The 23,536-nt window shown below is 41.5% G+C and overlaps 4 protein-coding genes and 1 pseudogene across 11 annotated transcripts; all 5 read left to right on the forward strand.

Annotated features, from left to right (window-relative positions):
* Positions 1–5,311: 5,311 nt before the first annotated feature.
* LOC102720396 (probable beta-1,3-galactosyltransferase 2) lies at positions 5,312–9,173 on the forward strand. Its single transcript, XM_006646852.3, has 11 exons — positions 5,312–5,815; positions 6,372–6,474; positions 6,609–6,667; positions 6,769–6,980; positions 7,142–7,205; positions 7,303–7,375; positions 7,500–7,620; positions 7,931–8,018; positions 8,143–8,268; positions 8,359–8,468; positions 8,615–9,173. Exons 1-11 carry the CDS (start codon positions 5,706–5,708, stop codon positions 8,761–8,763), a joined length of 1,215 nt encoding a protein of 404 aa, XP_006646915.1. The 5' UTR covers positions 5,312–5,705; the 3' UTR covers positions 8,764–9,173.
* Positions 9,174–9,728: 555 nt separating this feature from the next.
* LOC121053659 lies at positions 9,729–10,406 on the forward strand. The gene has a single exon (XM_040521456.1). The coding sequence runs from the start codon at positions 9,729–9,731 to the stop codon at positions 10,128–10,130; it is 402 nt and encodes a 133-aa protein (XP_040377390.1). The 3' UTR covers positions 10,131–10,406.
* A 938-nt stretch (positions 10,407–11,344) lies between these two features.
* Positions 11,345–12,171, forward strand: LOC121053444 (annotated as a pseudogene).
* A 323-nt stretch (positions 12,172–12,494) lies between these two features.
* Positions 12,495–16,192, forward strand: LOC102716477 (pentatricopeptide repeat-containing protein At4g21065-like). 8 transcript variants are annotated; one of them, XM_040520292.1, is made up of 6 exons: positions 12,495–14,029; positions 14,752–14,876; positions 15,007–15,085; positions 15,174–15,281; positions 15,369–15,497; positions 15,574–16,192. In XM_040520292.1, the coding sequence occupies exon 1, from the start codon at positions 12,541–12,543 to the stop codon at positions 13,975–13,977; it is 1,437 nt and encodes a 478-aa protein (XP_040376226.1). In that variant the 5' UTR covers positions 12,495–12,540; the 3' UTR covers positions 13,978–14,029; positions 14,752–14,876; positions 15,007–15,085; positions 15,174–15,281; positions 15,369–15,497; positions 15,574–16,192. The 8 variants fall into 8 exon arrangements, with proteins under 8 accessions (XP_040376226.1, XP_040376228.1, XP_040376224.1 ...); XM_040520294.1 differs by having other exon boundaries at positions 14,752–15,085; positions 15,160–15,281; XM_040520290.1 differs by having other exon boundaries at positions 14,752–15,085.
* Positions 16,193–17,054: 862 nt separating this feature from the next.
* On the forward strand, positions 17,055–20,899 carry LOC102720672 (OVARIAN TUMOR DOMAIN-containing deubiquitinating enzyme 2). Its single transcript, XM_006646853.3, has 9 exons — positions 17,055–17,152; positions 17,822–17,896; positions 17,984–18,029; positions 19,085–19,193; positions 19,759–19,850; positions 19,932–19,994; positions 20,082–20,200; positions 20,476–20,551; positions 20,639–20,899. Exons 2-9 carry the CDS (start codon positions 17,832–17,834, stop codon positions 20,693–20,695), a joined length of 627 nt encoding a protein of 208 aa, XP_006646916.1. The 5' UTR covers positions 17,055–17,152; positions 17,822–17,831; the 3' UTR covers positions 20,696–20,899.
* Positions 20,900–23,536: the final 2,637 nt, after the last annotated feature.

Here is a 23,536-nt window from a genome sequence, read left to right on the forward strand (position 1 = left end):
TAAACCGGGCCTAAGCCCCACGCACGTGCAAGCGGAAGACAAATTTGCATACACTTAGAGCATCCCAACAGCTAATCTAAATTTGGTCCTCTATATCTTAGTTTGGATGGTCATCTAAAACAGTTTCATCCTCTATATATTTATGTGCTCCAACAGATCATCCATATTAGAGCATCTATATTCTAGTCTATTATATTTTATTGATCCATGTAACTAGAAAGGGCGCGGCGAACGAGGCCGCCGTGGTTTCCTGCCTTGGCGTGGCAAGCGCAGGAAGAAGCCATCCTCTCTTGCACTTCCCGCGATCAGATCCGGATCCAGTGATATTGTCCCGTGACATTCTATCACCGACATATAGGCCTCGCATATAGCTGGACCCACGTGGGGCTTGCATGTCAGGGATAGAATGTCACCGAAAATGTCACGGTACGGTGTCACTGAATCCGTATGCGGTTCGGAGAGGGAGGCAGTTTTAGCTGCGTCGGCTTTTATTTTCTTTCTTTTCATCGGAAAAGAAGACCGTTCAATTTACGTTCTTCACGATCCTCCTCTGTGTAAGTTTTATGGAGATGATTACCTAAAATGACATGCCATTTAAAAAGTTTGAAACTATAATAAACACCTCTCTCTGCATGTTTTTATCTATTATTGTTTTCTAAGTTACACAAGCTGTCTGGGTAACAGGTTTCATCTCCATGAAACTCATTTTATCTCTCTTCATTTGTACTTTGTCACATCATCAAAAATGTCTACAGGACACCCTATTTATTGCGTATGAAACTCCCATTAAAAGTGGCCTAAAAACACCACGAATCGGATTATGTATTATTAATTACTACTCCCCCGAGTATTAGAAGTCCTTTTGGCTACGATAAGATTTATTATCTATTGATTAATATGTATTGTTTATATATAATTATATTTATTAGCATTAGTATAAATTAAAAATGCTATATATTCTTATGTTGTGAAATGGATGTAGTAAAAATATTGGATTGCCCAGTGCTTGACTGCTTGTTTTAAGATTATAGCGGGTCACAACGTCCTTTTGTGATTTTGAGATTATTCCCAACACGGAAAATGGACGGCGTGCTCCCAAAGGGCCTTCAAATATATGGATGAAAATAGTCGAAACAGCATTTTATTATTTTTTGAAAACAGTTGGACAATGTTTATATTTATAAATTCAACCATATAGTGTTTATAATATGGCATTACACGTTTTCATCGTCGTAAAATTATCAGACAGGTCCCTATAATTCAATAAACAATTGGAGAAAAAAAAAGTTGGAGCGATAGAACATTTGGCCCAAACAGCTTAGTTAGCCTCAAGGCCTAAAATGACATGCCACTGTCTTCAGCCATATATTTTCCCTCCTGTTTATTTTTTAAGCTAAAATTTAAATTTTTAATCCTAACTTAAAATTAGATTTTAAGTTCTAGTTTATTTTTAGCATTGGTTTTTATATCGATAAAAAATGTATATAAATTTTTTATTTATAAATTATTTTTATTTATAAATATACCGTTTGCATGGAAAAGAACAAACACCCCTCGGATCCGAGAGAGAAATGGGATAGCAGTAAAAAAAAAATACAGACATAACAATGAACCAGAAAAAAAAAAGAGAGAGACATGTTTAGGCATGCACACGTGGTTGCATATTGAGTTTTTGGTCTTCAACTCACCCCTTTGGGCGTGTTTTTTCTGACGAAAAATAAAAGGATTTTTATAGTCATGTAATAATATAATAATAAAATTAACAACTATAATTTTAAAAATACACTCTATAAATATGATGAACATTTATATGGAATTTTTTTTGAAAAAAACACACTTATTCAGTATTTTGAAACACATGGATGCAAAAGCTAAGAAAAAGCCGGGTAGAATAATATTGGTGTAGATTGTTTAGAGCAAGCCAAGTCAATAGGGCGTCATGGGGCCGTGCGAGGTAGGGGACCGCATAAGGCTTCTAAAAAAATTATGAGCCCCAAGATTTACGAAGATTTATAAAGTATACTTAAGTATATATAATAGTTTTGAGTTTTTTAATTAGAAATTCATCTAAGTTGTCTTGTATAATAAGTATATATAACAGTTTAGTTCTGTAAGATTTTATTTCACGAGAAAATAAAGGTCCAGTCTAAATTCTAAATTTCTTGAAGCGACATGAGTGTTTTCCTAATACCACCATTGCATAAGCGTCATTAATTTTTTGTTTTGGTACCCGATATTAGGCCTCTACCTAGTGCTCTGAATCGGGCCTCATATTTTTCACGGGACGTCACTGGTAGTCAACAAGTTGTCTATAAGGTTTTTTATAATCTTCTCTTAGCCCACGCATATAGTAGTTAACTCTTTATCATTAATACATGACTCACATGTCTATCGCACGTAGTTTCTTAGCTATTGTGTCCAAACTAGCTATAAGATTACAGCCCACTTCTTCTCTCACCTCCCCTCTTCTTCACATAAGCATTTAATCAGCTTATAGCCTGTTATTATACTTGGTCTTAATTGACTGTGGTATAAGAGCAACGTATTTTTCTTTACACTAAAAGCAATGCATGTTGGCTCGCATAAGTTTTGGTGCCAATTCACCTCAATGGTCCTGTTCGAGGGAACTTATGATAGTACGGTATTTTTAAATAATCTCTGTATATCATAATCAGAAGCTCGTGTACATAATCATAAGCTCATGGTTAGATTACAAGAATATACACCTGTAAATTTCAGAAAACGAACAATAAACCAGAAACCGAAAAGCTCACTTTTTCACCATCTGCATCTCATAGCCACAAACTCCTTCCGTAACCGACCTGGTATCCAGTGATCTGTGTGGAGACAGAGGCTAATGAAAGCTCCTGTTTCATTTAAGATATATAAAAAATAATCTTTACAGTGGATATGGCAGGTGTACTGGAGACGCGAGATCCATAAAAAAGATGATCTGCTACTAATTTCTCTCCCTCCCACAATAAACTGGCAGTAGTGCAATTTGCTCTCAGATGTCCAGGGTCTGGTCCATCCTCATTAAAAATGGCTACAAAATGCAGGCAACAATGCTGTTTTACGGGAGCATTCTCCTGAGGCAGCCACGCCACCAGGTGATGGTTTAGGTTGAAAAAGAATCAGACGATATACCTATAAATAAAGAATAACCTACAAATAAATAAATATATACATATATATTTATGATCTAAGAATAAATACTGAAGAATAAGTTTCGGTGGAAAAAAATTTAAAATTAACTCTAAATTTAAGATAAAAAATTTTAATTTTAATTTATAAATATAAGTATAAACGGAATGAAAACTCGGGGGGGAAAACCAGCACCCCTGCGAGGCCCCGGGCGCACGGCACGCCACCGCACCTGACCGACGGTCTGCACGGGAGCGAGGAGGTCCGTGGTGTTCGTCGTGGACCACCCCCCACCGAAAGCGACGCCTCACCTACTACACCCACTGCACAACCCACGTCGGTTGCGCCTTCCCTTTTACAGCACCCACACATCCACCACCTCACACCACTCCACCCCACTTCGCTTCTTGGATTTTTTGCTTTTTCTGGAAAATATTATTTAAATGATACTCTTTCCGTTTCATAATACAAAATGTTTAACTTTTTGTTACAATGTTTGATTATTTGTCTCATAAAAAATTATGAAAATATCATTTATTTTGCTTGTGGCTGGCTTTATTATCAAAAGAATTTTAAGCACAACTTATCATTTTTTTATATTCGTCCAAAATTTTTTGAATAAGACGAATAGTTAAACATTGTATCTAAAAATGTTAAACGTATTACATTATGAAACGGATGTAGTAGATTTTAAAAAAAATAAGGGTGGGGATCCAATAATTATGGAGGTAAAATCCAGTCGAATTGGGCCAGGTCGATCGATATATGTCGTCTCCAGATTTATATGTTCGATGAGGGGCATATCAACATGGCTCAATTTGGTATGCTTTGATAAAAGTCATTTTAAAATTACTATTCGAACTAATGAGAATGACAAAGTAAATCCAATAAACTTTTTAGCCCCATGTCATATCGGATGTTTGGACACTAATTTGAAGTATTAAATATAGACTAATCAAAAAACTAATTTTATAAATGAGAGCTAATCCACGAGACGAATTTTTTGAGCCTAATTAATTCATAATTAGCAAATATTTAGTGTAGCATCACATAGGCTAATCATGGATTAATTAGGCTCATTAGATTCTTTTCGCAAATTAGTCCAAGATTATGCAAGAGTTTTATTTATAGACTTTATTTACTATTTATAATAAATGTCCAAACATCCAATATGATTATGGGCTAAACTTTAGTCCCTGGAAACAAACACTCCTGTTCGATAGACCCCTGGCTATGGTAGGTGTGACACTAGTTTACATTTATCATCTTTTCTATAAAACATATATTTTTGCAATTTCTCTTTTAAAAATATTATCATATATTTTCGCTCTTGCTGCCATGTTTAGTTTTCAAAAAATTTTAAGAAAAAAGTCATATCAATGCGTATGGTCACATATTTGAAATATTAAATGTAATCTAATTAGAAAACAAATTTTGGATTTCACCTGGAAATCACGAGACGAACTTTTGCGTCTAATTAATCCGTCATTAACATATGTTGGTTACTGTAGCACTTATGGCTAATCATGTACTTAATTAGACTGAAAAGATTCACGATTTTTCCCATAACTATATAATTAATTTTAATATTTATATATATTTAATGTTTTATTTAATTCTCCAAAGATTTCACGCGATGTTTTTTGAAATTCTTTTGACCTCGATAGACCCTGGTTACGGTACGTGTGACACTATTAAACTACTAGGGTGCTTGACATGACCTTATATTTATCATCTTTTGTAATAAAACATATACTTTTGTGATTTCTCTGTTAAAAATATTACCATATATTTTCGCTCTTCTTTAAACTTATAAACTAAAATTTAAATTTTTGACGATTTATATTTAGAGTTGATTTAGAGTTTTTTTATCAAAATTTATTTTTCAGACTTAGTTTTTAAATCAATATATATATAATTTTATTTATAAATTATTTTCTATTTACAAATATATCGTTCAGCTTTTCTACTGCAGCCAAATCAATCACCGCCTTGTTCTCTTTTAAAAACTAATCCAGCAAGTGGATCCTCCATCCTCGTGGAGCTGCAGCGTCCGATGACGACGACGGCCGACCCCATGTGCGCTCGCTCCCGCGCTGCATGCCGCTGAACGCGAAGACGAGCCAGACAAATACTAAAATACACCACGCTCGCCCAGATCCATCCAGCGACGGAGAAGCCGATGCGTTCGTTTCACCGCCTTCTTCTTCTACCTCGGCCGCTGGATCACTCGAGTTCTTTGATGGCCAGCTGCCGCTCGAAGCTGCAGCTGGGGTCAGGCTAAATTTACTGCGGCGGCTACTTTGTTTAATGCTTCGTGGGGGAGACGATTTGGCGTGCTTTTGGTAGTCACTCACCTCTGCGTCTCCTCCAACCGACGCCCGCCTCGCCCACATGGGTCTCATGGCGTGAGCTGAGCTGCTGAGCTGAGAGAGAGGCTCGCCCATCGAGGGAGCCCGATAGTACTCCCTCTCGCCCGTGATCCGTCCATGGGTTGCTCTGCTCCGGGGCGCGTGAGATTCTGAGGCCGCGAGGAAGGAGGAGGAGGTGAGGCGGCGGCCATGAGCTGGAGGAAAGGAGGAGGAGGGGGAGGGGATGGAGGGGTGTCGAGGAGATGGGCCGTGCTGCTCTGCCTCGGGAGCTTCTGCCTCGGCCTGCTCTTCACCAACAGGTACTCAACCCGGCTCTTGTTCTCCTCCCGCCATGGGATTTCTCCCCCGAATTCGAGGCCTGCACTGCGCTGCGCCGGCCTACCTCAAGATCTGTGGCATCTGGGGGGAAGAACAGCTGCTCCGCGACCATGAATCTGCGTTCTTGATTTATGTATGCCGGTGGAACACTAGAATTAGTACCTGTTCTTTGGTTCATGGAGTGTTTGGTGATTTTAGAATTTTTTAGTTTCTCTGATTCCATCGAGTTGGGAGTGTTAGGTTATCTGAATTTGGAACTTGGTAGTGGATTGCCTCAAGATAGTTGACCAATTGGGCCGCCTGCAAATCCTCCTGCGTGGACGAGTTACTGCGTGCAAATCCACATGGTTGCTTCTTTGACGAGTTACTGCTAATTTGTTCCTCACCGAACATGTAGCAGCTTCCATCTGCATCAGCGTGGCCACACTTTGCACAAATTCAGCTGCTGTTTAGTTTTTACCTGTTATAATGCTACGCTGATGTAAGTAGCGTAAGTTTAGCAACTGTTTCTTACATGTTCCCCATGAACTGTTCCAGAATGTGGACGCTGCCTGAGGCAAATGAGATTGCTCCACCAAACGGAAATGGAGAAGCAGTCAATGCGCGGCAACTAGTTGCCGCGGAGTGTGGTCCTAAAAAGGTAGTGTAATTCTTCCCCTTTTTAGTTTCTCTGAATTCATACCACACTGTATTTGTAATCCAATTCGTTACAGGAAGTTAGTTTTATACAAGAGTAACTTTTAATATCCTGCACTAACTATCATGTGTTTGCAGGTCCAACAACACGATTATAAAGATATATTGCGGGTTCAAGATACTCATCATGGTGTACAGTACGTTCAGGCCTTGTCTTTCTTGAGAATATTTTTGTTTGTTCGTTGAAATTTTATTTTGTTTTAGTTCTGATTGTCATTTTCAAATGTTTTGGATGTAGAACATTAGATAAGACAATAGCAAGTTTAGAGACAGAACTATCAGCTGCAAGATCCCTGCAAGAATCCTTGCTCAATGGTTCCCCAGTTGCAGAAGAGTTCAAACTTTCTGAGTCAATTGGGAGGCGAAAGTACCTTATGGTCATAGGCATCAATACTGCATTTAGCAGTCGGAAGAGAAGAGATTCCATACGCTACACCTGGATGCCTCAAGGTTGTTGACATTAAAAATCTGGAAATTGAATTTGATTCAGAACTATCCTTTTATTCCTACCTAAAATGAAAAGGAACCGCCTTTTTGTTGCCTTGCAAAAATGAAAAAAAAATCCTTCTTTTGGCATGATCTGATTAACTAACTACAGAACAAATAATCAGGTGAGAAAAGGAAGAAACTTGAGGAAGAAAAGGGGATCATCATTCGTTTCGTCATTGGCCACAGGTACAAGCACATTGCCTTCGTCAGTAGTCGTGATTCATTGTTCTTGGTTTTGGTTTCTGTTATTGATGACACAACTCACTCTCATCATGTTTTGCAGTGCTATATCAGGTGGAATTGTTGATAGAGCAATTGAAGCAGAGGACAGAAAGCATAATGACTTCATGAGGATAGTAAGACAAACACCTGCTTACTTGCTATTAATTTTCTAAAATATTAGAGTAATGTCGTGACTTGTTTCTCCTAGTATCACTGGAACATTCCCCCTTATTTACTGTGGTTTTTAACTTCCTTCAGGATCATGTTGAAGGATACCTTGCTCTATCTGGCAAAACCAAGACATACTTTGCTACAGCTGTTTCATTATGGGATGCTGACTTTTATGTGAAGGTTGATGATGATGTGCATGTAAACATAGGTAAATATCCACAATTTTTATGCCCTTCTATTGATATATATTTCTCTGTGGACATTTGTTGACCCTAAGATGGGAGAAAAGTGATCCACTATCATATCTATATTTGAAGTTAAAGCTTCCATTTGACCCATTGATGGTCATTTTCAGTGTCCATTTTGTATGTTTAGAAGCATTAACCAAGGTTTCAGATATTTCATAAGATTACACGTAGCTACTCATGCCTAAATCTTTTTGTTTTATTGCATGTAGAAAGGACACCAATGCTTTAAAGAATGGAATTCTTTGTAACATTGATATTTTTCCTTTGCAGCAACACTTGGGCAGATTTTATCCAACCATGCATTAAAACCCAGAGTATATATTGGATGCATGAAATCTGGACCTGTCCTAACTGAAAAGTAAGTGCGTCACATGGTTTTTACTGTTGTTATAAGAATGCCCATAACTTCTATTGTCTGCTGCCTGCCTGTGGTGAACTGGCGATCTCTCTCTTTGCTAAGATCTATTAACCCTTTTCTCCAGGGGTGTAAGATACTATGAGCCCGAGCATTGGAAATTTGGCGAACCAGGAAACAAATATTTTCGACATGCCACTGGTCAATTGTATGCTATTTCAAAAGATCTAGCAACCTACATATCTATAAACAGGTGAGATAACACCAGACCTATGTTTATCTTTACCCACACGTGCATCCACGCCTGTACAAACTAACACTTTCATCTTATCCATTATGCTAGGCATGTTCTCCACAAGTATATAAATGAGGATGTTTCATTAGGATCTTGGTTCATTGGATTAGATGTCGAGCATATCGACGACCGAAGACTTTGTTGTGGAACTCCGCCTGGTGAGCTCCCTACCTCTACTTTTACACAGTTTGACATGTTCATCCTTTGATCATCCGAAGCTTCCCTTCATACCTATCAACCTCGATCTGACAAACAACATAAGCATTTGAGCTGGGTCTCATTTTCGTGCCGTCTTTGATCACAGACTGCGAGTGGAAAGCCCAGGCGGGGAACACCTGCGCCGCGTCATTCGACTGGAGATGCAGCGGCATATGCAACTCGGAAGGGAGGATCTGGGAGGTGCACAATAAGTGCGCCGAAGGGGAGAAGGCGCTCTGGAACGCCACCTTCTAGCGCGACACCGACACCGAAAACACCAGTAAAAAAAGAAGAAAAGAAAAACAGAAAGCTCAAGCAGGAAGAAGAAGAAGGCTCCTGCTGCTTGTAGGTGTGCTGTACATTGGCCACTGTCTGCTTGTATGTAGTAATTCTTGTGTAGCTTAGCAGTGAGATGATTCGTTCTGTGACTGGGGGGGCTGGGATCTGTGGATGAACACCGACGAAGCGGACCACAATTTTACGTAGCGTCTGTCTGCCGGTGGCGGTGTGATGAGGAGAGGGTATACGAGCTGATATATTGCATTCTTTGGATTGGGGCATAAATGTTGAGCTTCAGTTTAAGGTGGTCGTTTTGCATCGATCTCCTGTACTGTATATGGCTGCCATGATGTATGACCAGAATAAAACTTACCTGTTGATGATGATGCTTCGTTCCAATGACTGGTAATAGATTACTCCTTTTTGCCTTGTGTCAAGACTTTGAGAGGAACAATTCAGTCTCTCCCTGTATCCATCCAAATTCGGTGATTCTTTAGAATGGAGGAATTACGCTGGAATCGAACTTATGTCTACGAAAATCCTATAAAATTTCTGCGTGAAATATATTCTGAATTTGCGCTAAATTTTTCGCAAACTACAAACCATGTGAGTTTCAACTGTTTCATGCACGCCTGTATCATGTGCATGCTCACTGGCCACAAGCAAGCTGGAGGGGGCCCACCCGTCAGTGACGCAGTGTACGCCGGTGTGTGCCAACGCAGTGTACGCGTAGCGGCGTTGTGGGTTTCGTCTCCCTTTTTCCAGTTTCCCTCCCATTTCGTTCCCGCCATGGTTTCCCTCCACTGCTCGCTTCCCCGCGACCCCGCCTCCTTATAATTATCTCCTACCCGTCCCCCACGAATCTCACCCCACGCAACGCAACGCAATTCCAATTCCGCGCCTCCCCTCGCCGCCGCCGCCGCCGCCAGCTGTCTCCGGCGATGGAGCGACGCCTCCACCGCGCCGCCGCCGCTGCGCAGAGGGAGGAGGAGCGGCTGCACCGGTTCCTCCGCCCCGGCGCGCTCGCGCGGCTCAGGGACTCGAGGATCGTCGCCCGCTCCCTCCGCTCGGCGGCGGCGGCGGCGACCCGCCTCCTGCCCACGTCCCTCCCTCCTCCCCCTCCCCCGCCGCCGCTGGTCACCGAGCAGCAGGCCGGCACCGGCGCCGGCATGCCGCACTTCCTCGCTCCGGCGAGGGGGCTCGGCGGCGCGGGGAGGTACCCGCTCAGGAGGAGGCTGTGCGCGGCCAGGAGCGTGGTGTTCCTGCCGCCGCCGGCCGAGGAGGCGTTCTTGGGCGCGTACGTGCCGCCGGCGGATCTTGTCCCCTCGCGCTCGCGGAGCTAATAAAGATTTTGGGCGTGTAGTGCGCGCGCGCTCTGTGCAGATGTTCTACATGTTCTTGGGGTTTTGCTTGATAGTGATTTAGGATTTCGAGTAGGAAGAAAAATAATGCGATTTCGATCTTTTTCTTGTTTCCTCAGCTGAATTGCAGATTGTGAATTATCCCAATCAAGATGCCAATTCTTGTAGTAACAAATTACACCTGGCGTGATTAGATCTGTGACTTGGTTGCTAACTTGCTACCTGTCGTTCATCTTCCATCTCCCTCCACTTCGGCGTTTTGTGAGGGACTTGTGACGTTCATAAATAATAATGAAAAAGTTGTCAGCTTGTGAAGTTCATAATAAATAATAAAAAGAAGGAAATTTGTGCTCCCTTGCTGGTCACGGGGCATCTGAAATGCACAAAAAAAAAAATACACACGTAATATACGTAGGCCGCGTTTGGCTCTCCCCGCTACTTAACTTATTCCTCTCGTTTTCTGTGCGCACGTTTTTTGAACGGTTAAACGGTGTATTTTTTTGCAAAAATTTCTATAGAAAAGTTGTTTTAAAAAATCATATTAATCTATTTTATATTTTTTAATAATTAATAATTAATTATTCATGTACTAATTTATTACTAAGTTTTTCGTGCCCCTTTAAGTAAACTTAACTGCGCTCATACTAACGCGGCCATAGTCATCCTTGACTCCTTGTGGACCATTAGGGTGAAAATGGTCAAAATCGGTAGCATGTTTACAACGCTAGGTTGGAAATCAACAACAACCAATTTAACTATCTATTGATATAAGTGTAATATGGTGTTGAGAGAATTTAGAACAATACGTAAAAAAAAAGAGAATTTAGAAAAAAGTTTCAAATTTATGTATGGTAGAAACAGAACGGTCGAAAACGAATTTCTAACTGAAACAACACAGAGTAGTAGCAAATTCTGCACCGAAGTTCGATAATTTGTGGTCATTAACATGGAAACCGGCCGTGATAATCTGACCGACTGACCATCCTTCCTTGTATGCAATGCATCAATCAGTCACAATTTCACAACGTTAATATCTTTTTTCTGATGCTGTTCCCTCCCTTTCCTTGTATGCAATGCATCTCGTTCATATAAAAGCCTACGTGCACATGACACGTAGATTATTCACGAGAAAAAAAATGTACAGTTCGTCGTCGTCGTCGGCGGCGGCGGCCAAGTCGACGGCGAGGAGGGACGACGAGGGCGGGAGGAGGAAGCGGACGAGGGGGCGGCAGAAGATCGAGATGAAGCTGATCGAGAAGGAGGCACGGCAGGTGTGCTTCTCCAAGCGCCGGGAGGGCGTCTTCAAGAAGGCCGGCGAGCTGTCCGTGCTCTGCGGCGCGCGCGTCGCCGTCGTCTTCTTCTCCCCCGCCGGGAGGCCCCACTCCTTCGGCCACCCCTCCGTCGGCGCCGTCGCCGACCGCTTCCTCGCCGACCTCTCGGGCGGCGCCGTCGCGGTCGCGGCGGAGGAGACGACGACGACGACGCAGCGGCAGGCGGCGGCGGCGGTCGTGCACGAGTTCAGCCGCCGGGAGGAGCACCTGAAGAGCGCCCTCGAGGCGGAGGCGCGCAGGCGGGACGCGCTCGACGAGACGGCGCGCGCCGCCGGCGCCTGGACCGACGCCGACGTGGGGCGCGCGGAGATTCCCGGCCTGCTGTCCATGCTCGCCGCGCTGGAGCGGGTCCAGGCAGAGGCAGAGGAGCGCGCGAACAGGATGATCGCCGAGGAAATGATGAGCTGCGGGGCCGCCACCGCCGCCGGCAGCCTCATCGACTACCGCGACGTCGGCGCGCTCGCCTCTCACTGCCCCGGCATCCACGACGCCGTCATCGAGGACACCGCGATGACGCTGACCGACGGCACGCGGCAACACCGCCGCCGCCGCCACCGCCGCCGCCTTTCGCGCCCCCGCATTTCGAACATGGCTTCGAGTACAGCGACCTCGCCGCCGGCTATGGCTACGACCTTGACCATGGCCATGGCGCCGACTACGAAACGACAAACTGCAACTTATTTGGGCAATGAAATGGCTTGGATTGCTTCATTAGGGTTTTAATTGATGATTAAGCCGTCTAATACTTAAATAACCTGTTTAATGTTCAATGTATTTTCTTTTCGTTTTCTTTATTTGATCTCGTTGAGTTTTGTATATTATATATACCGCTCATCTTATTTAAATTTTGTCACAAAATAATTAACAATTTTTATTTAAATATTTTAAATAAGACGAATTATCAAATAAATAATTAAACATAGATGGAAAATCAATGGTGATAAATTAAAAACACTAATTACGGCGAATAATTATTTACGGAAACAAGCAAAATACGCCTTCCGGTGCGAAATACGCTTTGCTTCTTCCGCGCCATCGCGCACGATGCGATTGCAGTTTCCATGGCGCCGCCGCCGCCGAATGCCACGGCGCTTGCCACGGCGCTTCCGGCGTGGGCGGCGGAAAACGCCTTGTTCCGCCGCCACCGGCGCCTCCTCCCGCTCCTCCTCCCGGTGGCTTCCCTCCGCGCCCTCGTCCCTCTTCTCTCCCACTGCCTCGTCTCCGGCCTCGCCCGCAACCCCTTCGTCGCCTCCCGCCTCCTCCTCGCCTCCTCGCGCCTCTCCCTCCAGTTCTCCCTTCTGCTGCTGTCCCACATCCCCGCCTCCTCCCTCTCGTCCTTCTCCTTCAACTCCCTCATCCGGGCGTCGCCTCCCCGCACCGCCCTCCAACTGTTCGACCATATGCGCCGCCGGGGCGTGCACACGGACCGGTACACACTTCCGTTCTTGATCCATGTCTGTTCATCCGGTGATCGCCTTCTCTGCGAATCCCTACACGGGCAAAGTCTCTGCCTTGGTTACGGTTCCACCCTCTTCACGCAGACGGCGCTGATGAACGCCTACTTCGTGTGCCGGTTGTGGGCTGCCGCCCGCAGGGTGTTTGATGAAATGCAGGCGAAGGATGTTGTTGCATGGACGGGCATGGTGTCGGGATACGTGGATTCTGGGATGTTCCTTCGAGGTATCATGGTATTTCAGGAGATGAGAAGCTGCGAGGACGTTGTTAGGCCTAATGTGGCAACAGTTGTGTCGGTTGCTTCTGCGTGTGCTGGATTGGGCTCACTAGAGTATGCCAAGGGACTGCATGGTTATGTCGAGAAGGTGGGATTGGAAGGAGAGTTGATTGTGACAAATGCTTTGATCGATATGTATGGAAAGTGCGGTGGCATTGAGTTAGCTCGTGGCTTGTTTGGTTTGATGCCTCAGAAGGACCTGCATTCATGGACAGCCGTGATTTCAGGGTTTGCTTCTCATGGCCATGGCAAAGAGGCAGTTGCTTTATTCTTGAGCATGCGAGAGTCAGGAGTATTGCCAGATTCCATTACCTTCGTTGTGGTTCTGTCTGCCTGTAGCCATGCTGGATTGGTGGATGAGGGAATATCTGTCTTCAATTCCATGGAGAATGAGTACAAGGTCACCCCTGATATCAAGCACTATGGTTGCATGGTGGATCTCTTCAGCAGAGCAGGGCTTGTTGCACGTGCTTATCAGTTCATTGAAAGTATGCCTTTTGAGCCAAACCTTGCAATTCTCGGGGCATTATTGAGTGCTTGCAGTATCAACAATGAATTGGATCTTGGGGAACTAGTTATCAAGAAGATTGAGTCTGTTTGCTCGTATAAAGGAGGTACCAGTGTGCTTCTGTCCAACATTTATGCTAACCAAAACCTGTGGCATGAAGTTGATTCTCTTAGAAGGAAGATAAGAAATGACACTATATGCAGAAAACCACCTGGCCAGAGTGTGATTGCAGCGGAAGTTCCTTTCATGGGTTCTTGATCAGGATTTCAACACATCCACTCTCAGTGCAGCTTCTCTCGTTGTTGGGCAGGTAAGGTAACTAGTGATTTTTCTAAAAGTATGCATAACCCAGTGTTGTAAAAGATGAAATACGATATTCGAATGGGGTACTGTCCAATGATTAAGCGGAGTTATACTTATATTAACATATTGATAGTATTTATGGTTATCGATATATCTGAACAGATTCTTGTATCAAAACAACAAATTGTACTTGATTATACTCCTAAAAATATAATTTTGTTTCTAACTCATATGTCAGAAGGATTGCCTAACCCTTTTTTGCCGCTAACCATTGAAACAAGTATCCAATGAGGTTTAGTTAATGCAATTAAGGTTTAACCTGATGATAATAGGAGGATTACATGACAACAAACAATTAAGTCAGCCGTATTGAAACAAGTATCTAATGAGGTTTAGTTAATGCAATAAATGGCCACTGATCAGCGTTACATGTGTGAATGCCATTCCAACGGACTCATTCTTGACGGTCCTGCCACCACCACCATATGTGCGGCCGTGTTGTCGGGGGAGTGAGTATATTGGCTAATTTTTCAGCTTTGGTTTGTCTCAAGATTCCTATGGCTTGACTGTTAGGAGAAAAATTAATTTTCAGTAAGTAATGCTAGCCCTGTTCTACAATCTTGAATATGAGTATAGTGATTTGTTAATTGGCACCTTGATCCATGTGATGCACCCTTGTATTGATAAGGAAGCAATGTAATCTTTGGAATGGACATGTCTGATTGCCAGAATCTTCTGTACATTGATAGAGGTAACAAGACAAAAATCATTCTTCCAGCAACTTAGGGGAGTTCTCAAGATTGATTTGTAGGTGTGCTATCTTGATCAGCACTAACAAGCTCTGGTGGTACTTGGTGAACCCTAAAATCCTAGCTGTACCTTTTACATGTTCGATTATTTTATGTGTTTATGTTTAGTACTGTATTATGCTCCTGAGATTTTACTTATTCAGCCTCTCAAATTCTTTAAATATTTTTGGTGTAGATTTGAAAAAGCATTTGATTATCTACAATCTCCAATCTCCGATTTATGCCCAGTCCGTTTTGCTTCAAATGAAGATATGGTAACAAAACCTGCTTCACTGATCACTTTCAGGCTCATATGCCATCGTTATTGCTCTTGATTGGCAAATGACAGATTTTCTGAAGCAGCATGGAAGCACACCAACTACCCCTTCTCTTTTGGAAAAGAAAGAAATATGCCACCTTAATTTATTCTCCGTCCAAAACTAGTGCATACTAAATTGCCGCTACTCCCAGGTGATAATGCTTTCTTGCAGCAATTTTTTGAGATAATACTATGCATTAACCATTGACAAATTACAATGTTGGTGTTTTTGCATTCAGCAAAATGTGTTGCCGAATGATGCCAGCGAAAACTTATTTGCTCCTGCAAGACCCACATCCACATGCCACTCCCGAAAGAAATCAAGGCAGAATGTCAGCCGTAGAGAGGTGTAGAGGCTATTTTCACCGGTAAATCGTCGTCCTAGTTATTTTGGTCTTGAAGGTACTGGCTGATGTGATTTGAACTCTTCTTGATTGATACCAGGTGGCTGGTGGAAAGTGGTGACTGGCGTAGACGTACAGCTACTCCGGCAATGTGTAACCTTCAATTTCTTCCTCCAGAATACAAACACGCGTAAGAAGCTCCCAAGGGTTGTTAGGGGTAAAAAGCTTTCGTGTGCCTGCACTGAAACCAAGAGAACCAAATCATCATTCCCCTGCAACTTTCCAGAATCTAATCTAACCTGGATATCACAGCACTGGGTAAAGGCTATGGATGCCAGTTTCTTCTCCTGTAGAGTATATCTCTTTCTCCATGGATCATGTGGTAAAGGAATCTGGGGCAAGGAAAAGAATGCAAGCAAAGTTGGTGTGGGTCTCGGATTCGCCTTGCCACTTGACCGGCACCCACCGAGGAGGTGCATGCACAGGTTAGCTGCCCATGGCCATGGGCTCCTTGCCTTCCTCCTGGGCCGTGTGGTGGACTGGTGCGGCTCTTCGCGTTGACATAGAGCCTTTGTTCTCTTCCCAGCAACTTTAATAATTCTTAGGGATTGTTTAGTTCGAGAAATAATTTTTTGAGTGTCACATCAAACGTTTGGCTGGATGTTAGAAGGGGTTTTGACATGAATGAAAAAACGAATTTCACAGCTCGGCTAGAAACCGCGAGACGAATCTTTTGAGTCTAATTAATCCGTCATTAGTGCATGTGGGTTACTGTAGTACTTATGGCTAATCGTAGACTAATTATGCTCAAAAGATTCGTATCGCGGTTTCTCACATAACTGTGCAGTTAGTTTTTTGTTTCATGCTTTATTTAGATGTTCAAATATTCGATACGATGTTTTTGGAACATTTTTGGAACTAAACAGGGCTTTATAAAAATGGTGCTTGAAGAGTGCTTCTATCTTTACCCTTTTAACTATTTAATCTCAAAGCGCTTATTTAATCGGGCGGATCTGTAAAATTTGTACTTGAAAAAAAGATGTGTACATATTGTGATATTGATATATTTGTTTGATTTGATGTGCGGAGATAATATATACAGTGGCTGCTTCGTATTCAAAATTACACGGGGTGAGTAATTGTGCAATTTTGAGTAAGTAAACAAAATTTTAATTCCGAACTGTTATATCATACCCATACAAGTATCTGGATAAAATGTGAGTCAATCCAGACAAGCATCTGTTTAGATTAATGGTAGAAATTGAACTTTTTTTAACAAAAGGGCTACATACATTTCTGGGATGATTGTTTTCCCTGAAATAAGCCAAACGATACATCTAGAAACAAAAAAATAATATGTGAATAAAATTTTTACACATATATATTTAGCAATTAAAAAGCCAAGACTGAAAAATAAATGTTGATAAAACATCTTAAAATTAACTTTTAAATTTAAAATTAAAAAAATTAAATTTAAATTAACCCTACGAAATCTAACGCCTCGCGTGGCGTTTCGTGGCGCCGCACCCAAACCTGCCTTGTTTGCCCCTCCCCCTTCGCCGCTTTCCTTTCGTTTCGTATATCTCTTCGTCCACCTCCTCCTCCGATTTCAGAGCATCGTTCTCAGCCCCCGCGCGGACACCACCCCGGATTCCTCGCACACGACCCTCCTCCTCCTCGTAAGCCTCTCTCCCTCTCTCTCTGCGCCACCCTTCTGCTCCCCCCCTCTCTCTTCCCTTCCGGGTGCCGCGGTTCGTTGGTTCTGGACAAGCCTTCGCGGCAGGGCTTCTTGCCGTATGCTGTGCTGCTGCTCATGGCTTTGCTTGCTCGTAGCCTGTTAGATGCTCCGCGCGCCGCCGCCGGGGTTCGGGTCGGCGCGGGGGATGATTCTGGTTGTTTTCGCCGGGGGAGGTGGAAGGTTAGCTTGCGCCCACGCGCGTGCAGCGTCCGATTCTTGCCTGCCTCTGCCTGCGCGGTGGCATCAGATGCGGTTCACCTCACCTGGGGGTTTGCATACGTTCTGTGCTGCTACATTTTCTGATGCCGCGATTCCTTTTCCTCTTCCAATTTTGAGGCAATTTGAGGATTGATGATAAACCGGCCGGTTAGATGAGAAACCCCCTAGCCCCGAGTGTCTTCTTTATGGGATTCGATTCGATTAGCAGATCATGCATCTACACGTAATTAGTTTCTTGATGATGCTTTAACCGCACCATCTTCTTCGTTAGGTGCAATGGATTCTGCCTCTAGTAGTTTGCAGTTGCGTTCATTCGTACAATCGTACTGTCAATTAATGCAATGGGCACCGATTACACTCGTTCTGATTAGTGTTTTTCAATGCTCTCTAGCTGAGCTGGGATGGAAGGTGTTGTTGTGAGGAGGGTGATCCCTTCGGACAACAGCTGCCTCTTCAATGCTGTTGGGTATGATTCTCAGTCATAGTGCTATCTATATTATTGATTACTTCACATATGGAAATGGTTGCTGACTTTATACCTTCTTTGAAACAGATATGTCATGGAGCATAATCGGAATAAGGCTTCTGAGCTCAGACAGGTAACTCCTTTAAAGACCATGTACCGACATGTGTCTTCATTGTTATTATTCGTCAAGGTTCGTAAGAGGCTTTGATGCTGTAAAAAATGGGATATATCCCTTAAGTATTTAGGAAAATTGAACCAAAACTATCATCATGATTATTAGTAAGTTTGTGTTCTAAAATATGTTTATGGTATTTGGAAGCAAACAACTATGTATGTTATGAGACCATTTTTCTACGAATACCAGCTATACTATCATGCGTGGCTACATTAATTGGAACAGCTTGTTCGATGGAAGCATCTTGTTAGCTTGACAATGATATTGAACTATCATATAGATTAGTTGCCAGTTATTAATTTAATTCATGTAACAAACTTCTTTTGAGGAACTCTTACATGGTATGCACTGATTACAATGGGATTCAGTTAGATCCATTGGCGTATATGGTACTCGACTATTATTTTGTGAACTGTACCCAGTCATGTTTGTAATTAAAAAACTTTATTGGGAGTATTGATGTTTACCTGCCATAACGAATTCTCATCCGTTCCTCAACAACTAGCAATTTACTTTCTTTAATACCATCTTTTGGTAGGACACAAGAATAAATGCAATATGATGTCCCTTTTTAGCTAGGCTCTGTTATAATTATGGCCTTCTGCTTACTCCTGCAAAATTCAGTAGTGTTGACTTTGCTAGTTTTTCTTCCCTATTTTGGGGGTGTTTAGATTGAGAAAATTTTTGGAAGAAGTGTCATATCAAATGTTTGACCGGATGTCGGAAGGGGTTTTCGGACACGAATGAAAAAACGAATTTCACGGCTAGCCTAGAAATCACGAGACGAATCTTTTGAGCCTAATTAATCCGTCATTAACACATGTTGGTTACTTTAGCACTTATAGCTAATCATGAGCTAATTAGGCTCAAAAGATTCGTCTCAAGATTTCTTCTATAACTGTGCAATTAGTTTTTTGGTTCATCTATGTTTAATGTCTTATTTAGGTGTCCAAAAATTCGATGTGATGTTTTTGGAAAATTTTTTTGAGAACTAAACAAGGCCTTTCCTGAAGGTTATAGCAGCAGCAGTTGCTAGTGATCCTGCAAAGTACAGTGAAGCTTTTCTTGGAAAACCAAACGAAGCATACTGTGCTTGGATTCTGGATCCTGAAAAGTGGGGAGGTGAGCTTCTGCACCATTAATCATACACAGCAACAAGGCTCTAAACAATCTCAATTTAAACTGTTTGTGCTATGTTGTTTAGACCTCTGCAGTACTGCATGTGCAGTACTGCTCACTGACAGGTGGGCTCTATAGGCTGTGGAGCCCACCTGTCAGTGAGCAGTACTGCAGAGGATCCCAGTTGTGTTTATCCATGGATTTGGACATACAGTCATGCACCACATTTTGTTGCATAATGTTCTCAAATTTGTGTTAACCCATCCTTTTCACGAGTATATGCAAATGTCATGCTTTTCCAGATTTATTCCTTAGACCATGAAAATAGTTAAGCTGGCGATCTCTTGTTATACATCTTTGCTACAAATGTTTCAGCCTCCATTAGCAGTCTGCTAGCACAAGTTTCTGGTGCACAATAACCATTCTAAATGATATGGACGCTCTGGGATACCAACACATGTGTTTCTGTTCAGCTGCAGTTACAGTAATTAACACTAATTGTGATGACTAGTTAGTGTTCATGCTGATTATTTAATTTTCTTTCACCTCTGTTTCTTCAACTGTACAGGTGCCATTGAACTTTCTATCCTATCAGAATATTATGGGCGTGAAATTGCTGCATATGACATCCAGACAAGCCGCTGTGATCTGTATGGTCAGGTTAGTGATTTTCATTTTCTTTTGTTTATCCTAATGTTTTAAAGGCAAGGCAGTGGCTTAGCTTTGCATCCCTTGATACAGGAGAAGAATTATAGTGAGCGAGCTATGCTCATTTATGATGGACTGCATTATGATGCTTTAGCTGTAAGTTTCCATGATAAATATTCTACAACAAACAAACCACGATGAGATGTCAACTAATTTTGGCTGATTCTTATCAATAAAATTCAGATGTCACCATTTGAATGTGCGCCGGAGGAATTTGATCAGACTATCTTCCCTGTCGACTACAAACGGTCGATTGGCCAAGTAGAGGGCCTCGCTCTTAACTTAGTGAAGGATGCACAGAGGTATTTATTATTTCAAACCTAGTTTTTTCCCTGATAAGTAGCTACATAATTTGCAGAAATTAATGATGCCTTGAACAGGGCTTTTATTTGGCATGTAACCATATGTCCAGATAGTTGCAAAATATGTATTCAAACTTAAAAAAAATGCTTTAGTTCCTTGTAAATTGCACCATTGAACACGATCATATGTGGTCATATTAGGTTATAACGCAAGTGGATCAGGTGAATGGTTCACTCATGTCTTGCTCACCATTGGTTGGACATGCAATATGCAGGAAGAGGAGCTACACAGACACCGCAAACTTCACCCTGCGCTGCGGCGTCTGCCAAATTGGTGTGATTGGTCAGAAGGTATGTGATACACTTAAAACACAGCATGTTTTATACCAATCCGTGTTAACCATGAACTGAAAGCCTTTCTCTTGGCGCACAATACAGGAAGCCGTCGAACATGCTCAGGCCACTGGACATGTCAACTTCCAAGAATACAAATGACTGTACAAGATAAAGCTTGTGTTGTAACTTGTAAACCCATGTTCATTTGTTCCAATTGATGATTCTTATTGGGTTGGATATGGTATAGAACTGTATTACAACATTTGTTACAGGGGAATTCAATAATACCAGTTTGGATAATCCAGTATGGTATCGACATTGACTTGTCAACTATGATTGCTTGTAGTCAATACCTTGCTTATCAGCTTGCAATTTTGTTTTCACTAACCCGTTGCAAATGGCTCCATAGTGGGTTATTTCATTAGAGTGGATCAAGAAATATTCACGGGTTGATTACCCCCACCCCTAAAGAAAATAGAGGAAAACTTATATAGGACACGTGGCTTAATTACATTTTGCTGCCAGATTTTGAAAAACTAAATTCTGGACTTCCATAAATACAAGAGATTCTAGATTGTTTAGCAAATTTAAGGTTGATGTGAAATTACTTCGATTTATCCCTACAATTCTATTTAGTTACCAAAAACTTTTTTCAAAAACATCACATCAAATCTTTGGACATCTAAATGAAGCATTAAATATATATGAACATTAAAATTAATTACATAGTTATGGAGAAAATCGTGAGACGAATCTTTTAACCCTAGTTAGTACGTGATTAGCCATAAGTGCTACAGTAACCAACATGTGCTAATGATAGATTAATTAGGCTCAAAAGATTCGTCTCGCAGTTTTCAGGCAAGCCGTGAAATTCGTTTTTTCATTCGTGTCCAAAAAACTCTTCCGACATCCGGTCAAACGTTCAACGTGACCCTTTTGCCAAAAAATTTTGGCAACTAAACGAGGCCTTATACGTGATTGAGAAAGATCATGCCTACCCATGCAGCTACCCGTTAGTAATAAATATAGTGGTTTGATCAATCCGAAAAGTAATACTCCAAAATTCATTATATTTGTGGATAAATTTAAAATCCAAAATCCCTCGTCTATACTACTTTAAATGTCTCTAGTGATAGTGACCGTGAATCTGTCATCCACTGTTTTCTATATTTCTTTCGCAAATTAGCCCATGATATTCCCTGATATTGTGGAATAGTTCATATCTAATTCAAACAAGTGATATTAGTATAGTTGACAAAAAAATATAACATTTTATGATATATTTCCACATAAAAATATGGGTATTTTGCTAGTAGTTAAAGTATTAGCAAAATCATCCAAAGGGACCATAAACGAAGCTATATTTTATTGGTTGTCTGTGATGATTGCTAGTGAGTTGTGTTGGGTTGTTGCTTCAACATGGGCCAAACCCAGATTATGTGCTTTATTTTACTGTGGGCTCCTTAATTTGGTTGGCATGCAGATGCAGGTGTAAGTTTAATTATATAAATACGGCACATGCACGTACACAGACAGTATAGAATAGATTCTGTGGAGCACACTAATTTTATCTTTTGTTTTTTCCTTGTCGACCAGGCAGGAATCTATTATTGTCTATGAGATTAATTGCTTCTGGTCCACCTTTCAATCCAAAATCATGTTAAAAAATTAAAATGAGTCGATCTAAAGCATCACAGACACACCCATTCCTGAATTATTTTACTCCTGGTAACATGGGATCAGGATATATTAATTATACAAGTATATGTACGTAGTATGCAGAGACACAGACAAGACATGAATCCTAGCTTAGCTTTTAATTTATTTTCTTTTGGTGAGCAATGAGAGAGAGAGAGAGAGAGAGAGAGAGAGAGAGAGAGAGAGAGAGAGAGAGAGAGAGAGAGAGAGAGAGAGAGAGGTTGGTCCAAGAGCACGTATACATGAAAGGCATTGCCATCCAAAGAATTAAAAGTCACATGTTGAAATCTCACAAACTAAAGAACACTAATTAAAAAAAGGAAAAAAGGACAGTAGCAATAACACTAGGAACTGTAGACAAGATCGGTCTTGTATGCAGTAGCTGGAGTACTGACTATAGTCTGGCCAATCCCCACGCTAGGAAAAAGGAAATTAAAATATACTTGCTCACTATGAAAATGTAAGACATATTACTTATAATTATTTGTAGGATTTAAATCTTGTTCTGCAGTATAAGCATTTTTGTACTATTCACGGTATTAATTATCTCATCAATTACTTTTTATTTAAAACTAATTTTATTTTATCCATACATAACATCTCACCGATGTACATTCCCATTTATTAAGGAACGTCGTAGTCTTTTCTTTTCAACCATAATCTCTGTCAAACAATCTAGAAATAACTATATTTTGAAACAGATGGATTACCTTTTTTATGGTCACCAATATCATCTATTTTATTAACTCAACTATTAGTCAAAATTGTCAGATATTGTCTGTGAAAAACAAGGATGACTTATATCTTAGAATCCATGGAGTTAAATAAACAGTGATCAAGCTACATGCACATGGAGCCCACATTGACATAGTGATATATACACTGACCCAGCTTCATCTTGGCCCATGCATGCATGCCCAGCCGTATTACTGTACACCTAATTACTTGCACAGTGATACATGGGCCCCTAGCTAATATTGCACTACTGTCTACTGCACACGGCACACTGTCTTAGATGATATGTATATCTCCCAAGTGTTGCTCAAATGTCATTATTGATTAATTAATCGTTTTTACCAGAGAAATAAAAGCTAGGTTGTTTGATTAGCACAAACTACTGTATTGCTCTTTCTTATTTCCTTGTAAAAAAATCAACTCTTGATTGTAAATCTAGATAAATGTTTGTTTAAATTGTTTTGGGACAAAGAGAGTGCTTGCTCGACCTCAACATAGCCTCCAACATACAAGTTTTATCATATGTTTCATCACTTCTTAATTTTGTTCTAACTATGTGTTTTAGAA

This window comes from Oryza brachyantha, chromosome 2 (genome assembly GCF_000231095.2).
Source record: "Oryza brachyantha chromosome 2, ObraRS2, whole genome shotgun sequence".
Lineage (NCBI taxonomy): Eukaryota > Viridiplantae > Streptophyta > Magnoliopsida > Poales > Poaceae > Oryza > Oryza brachyantha.

Coding starts and splice junctions, on each gene's coding strand:
- LOC102720396 (XM_006646852.3), top strand. CDS start 5,706: ATGAGCTGGAGGAAAGGAGGAGGAGGGGGAGGGGATGGAGGGGTGTCG. Junction 5,816..6,371: donor GGCCTGCTCTTCACCAACAG/GTACTCAACCCG, acceptor GAACTGTTCCAG/AATGTGGACGCTGCCTGAGG. Junction 6,475..6,608: donor CGGAGTGTGGTCCTAAAAAG/GTAGTGTAATTC, acceptor ATGTGTTTGCAG/GTCCAACAACACGATTATAA.
- LOC121053659 (XM_040521456.1), top strand. CDS start 9,729: ATGGAGCGACGCCTCCACCGCGCCGCCGCCGCTGCGCAGAGGGAGGAG.
- LOC102716477 (XM_040520294.1), top strand. CDS start 12,541: ATGGCGCCGCCGCCGCCGAATGCCACGGCGCTTGCCACGGCGCTTCCG.
- LOC102720672 (XM_006646853.3), top strand. CDS start 17,832: ATGGAAGGTGTTGTTGTGAGGAGGGTGATCCCTTCGGACAACAGCTGC. Junction 19,851..19,931: donor GCTGTGATCTGTATGGTCAG/GTTAGTGATTTT, acceptor CCCTTGATACAG/GAGAAGAATTATAGTGAGCG. Junction 20,201..20,475: donor TTAGTGAAGGATGCACAGAG/GTATTTATTATT, acceptor TGCAATATGCAG/GAAGAGGAGCTACACAGACA.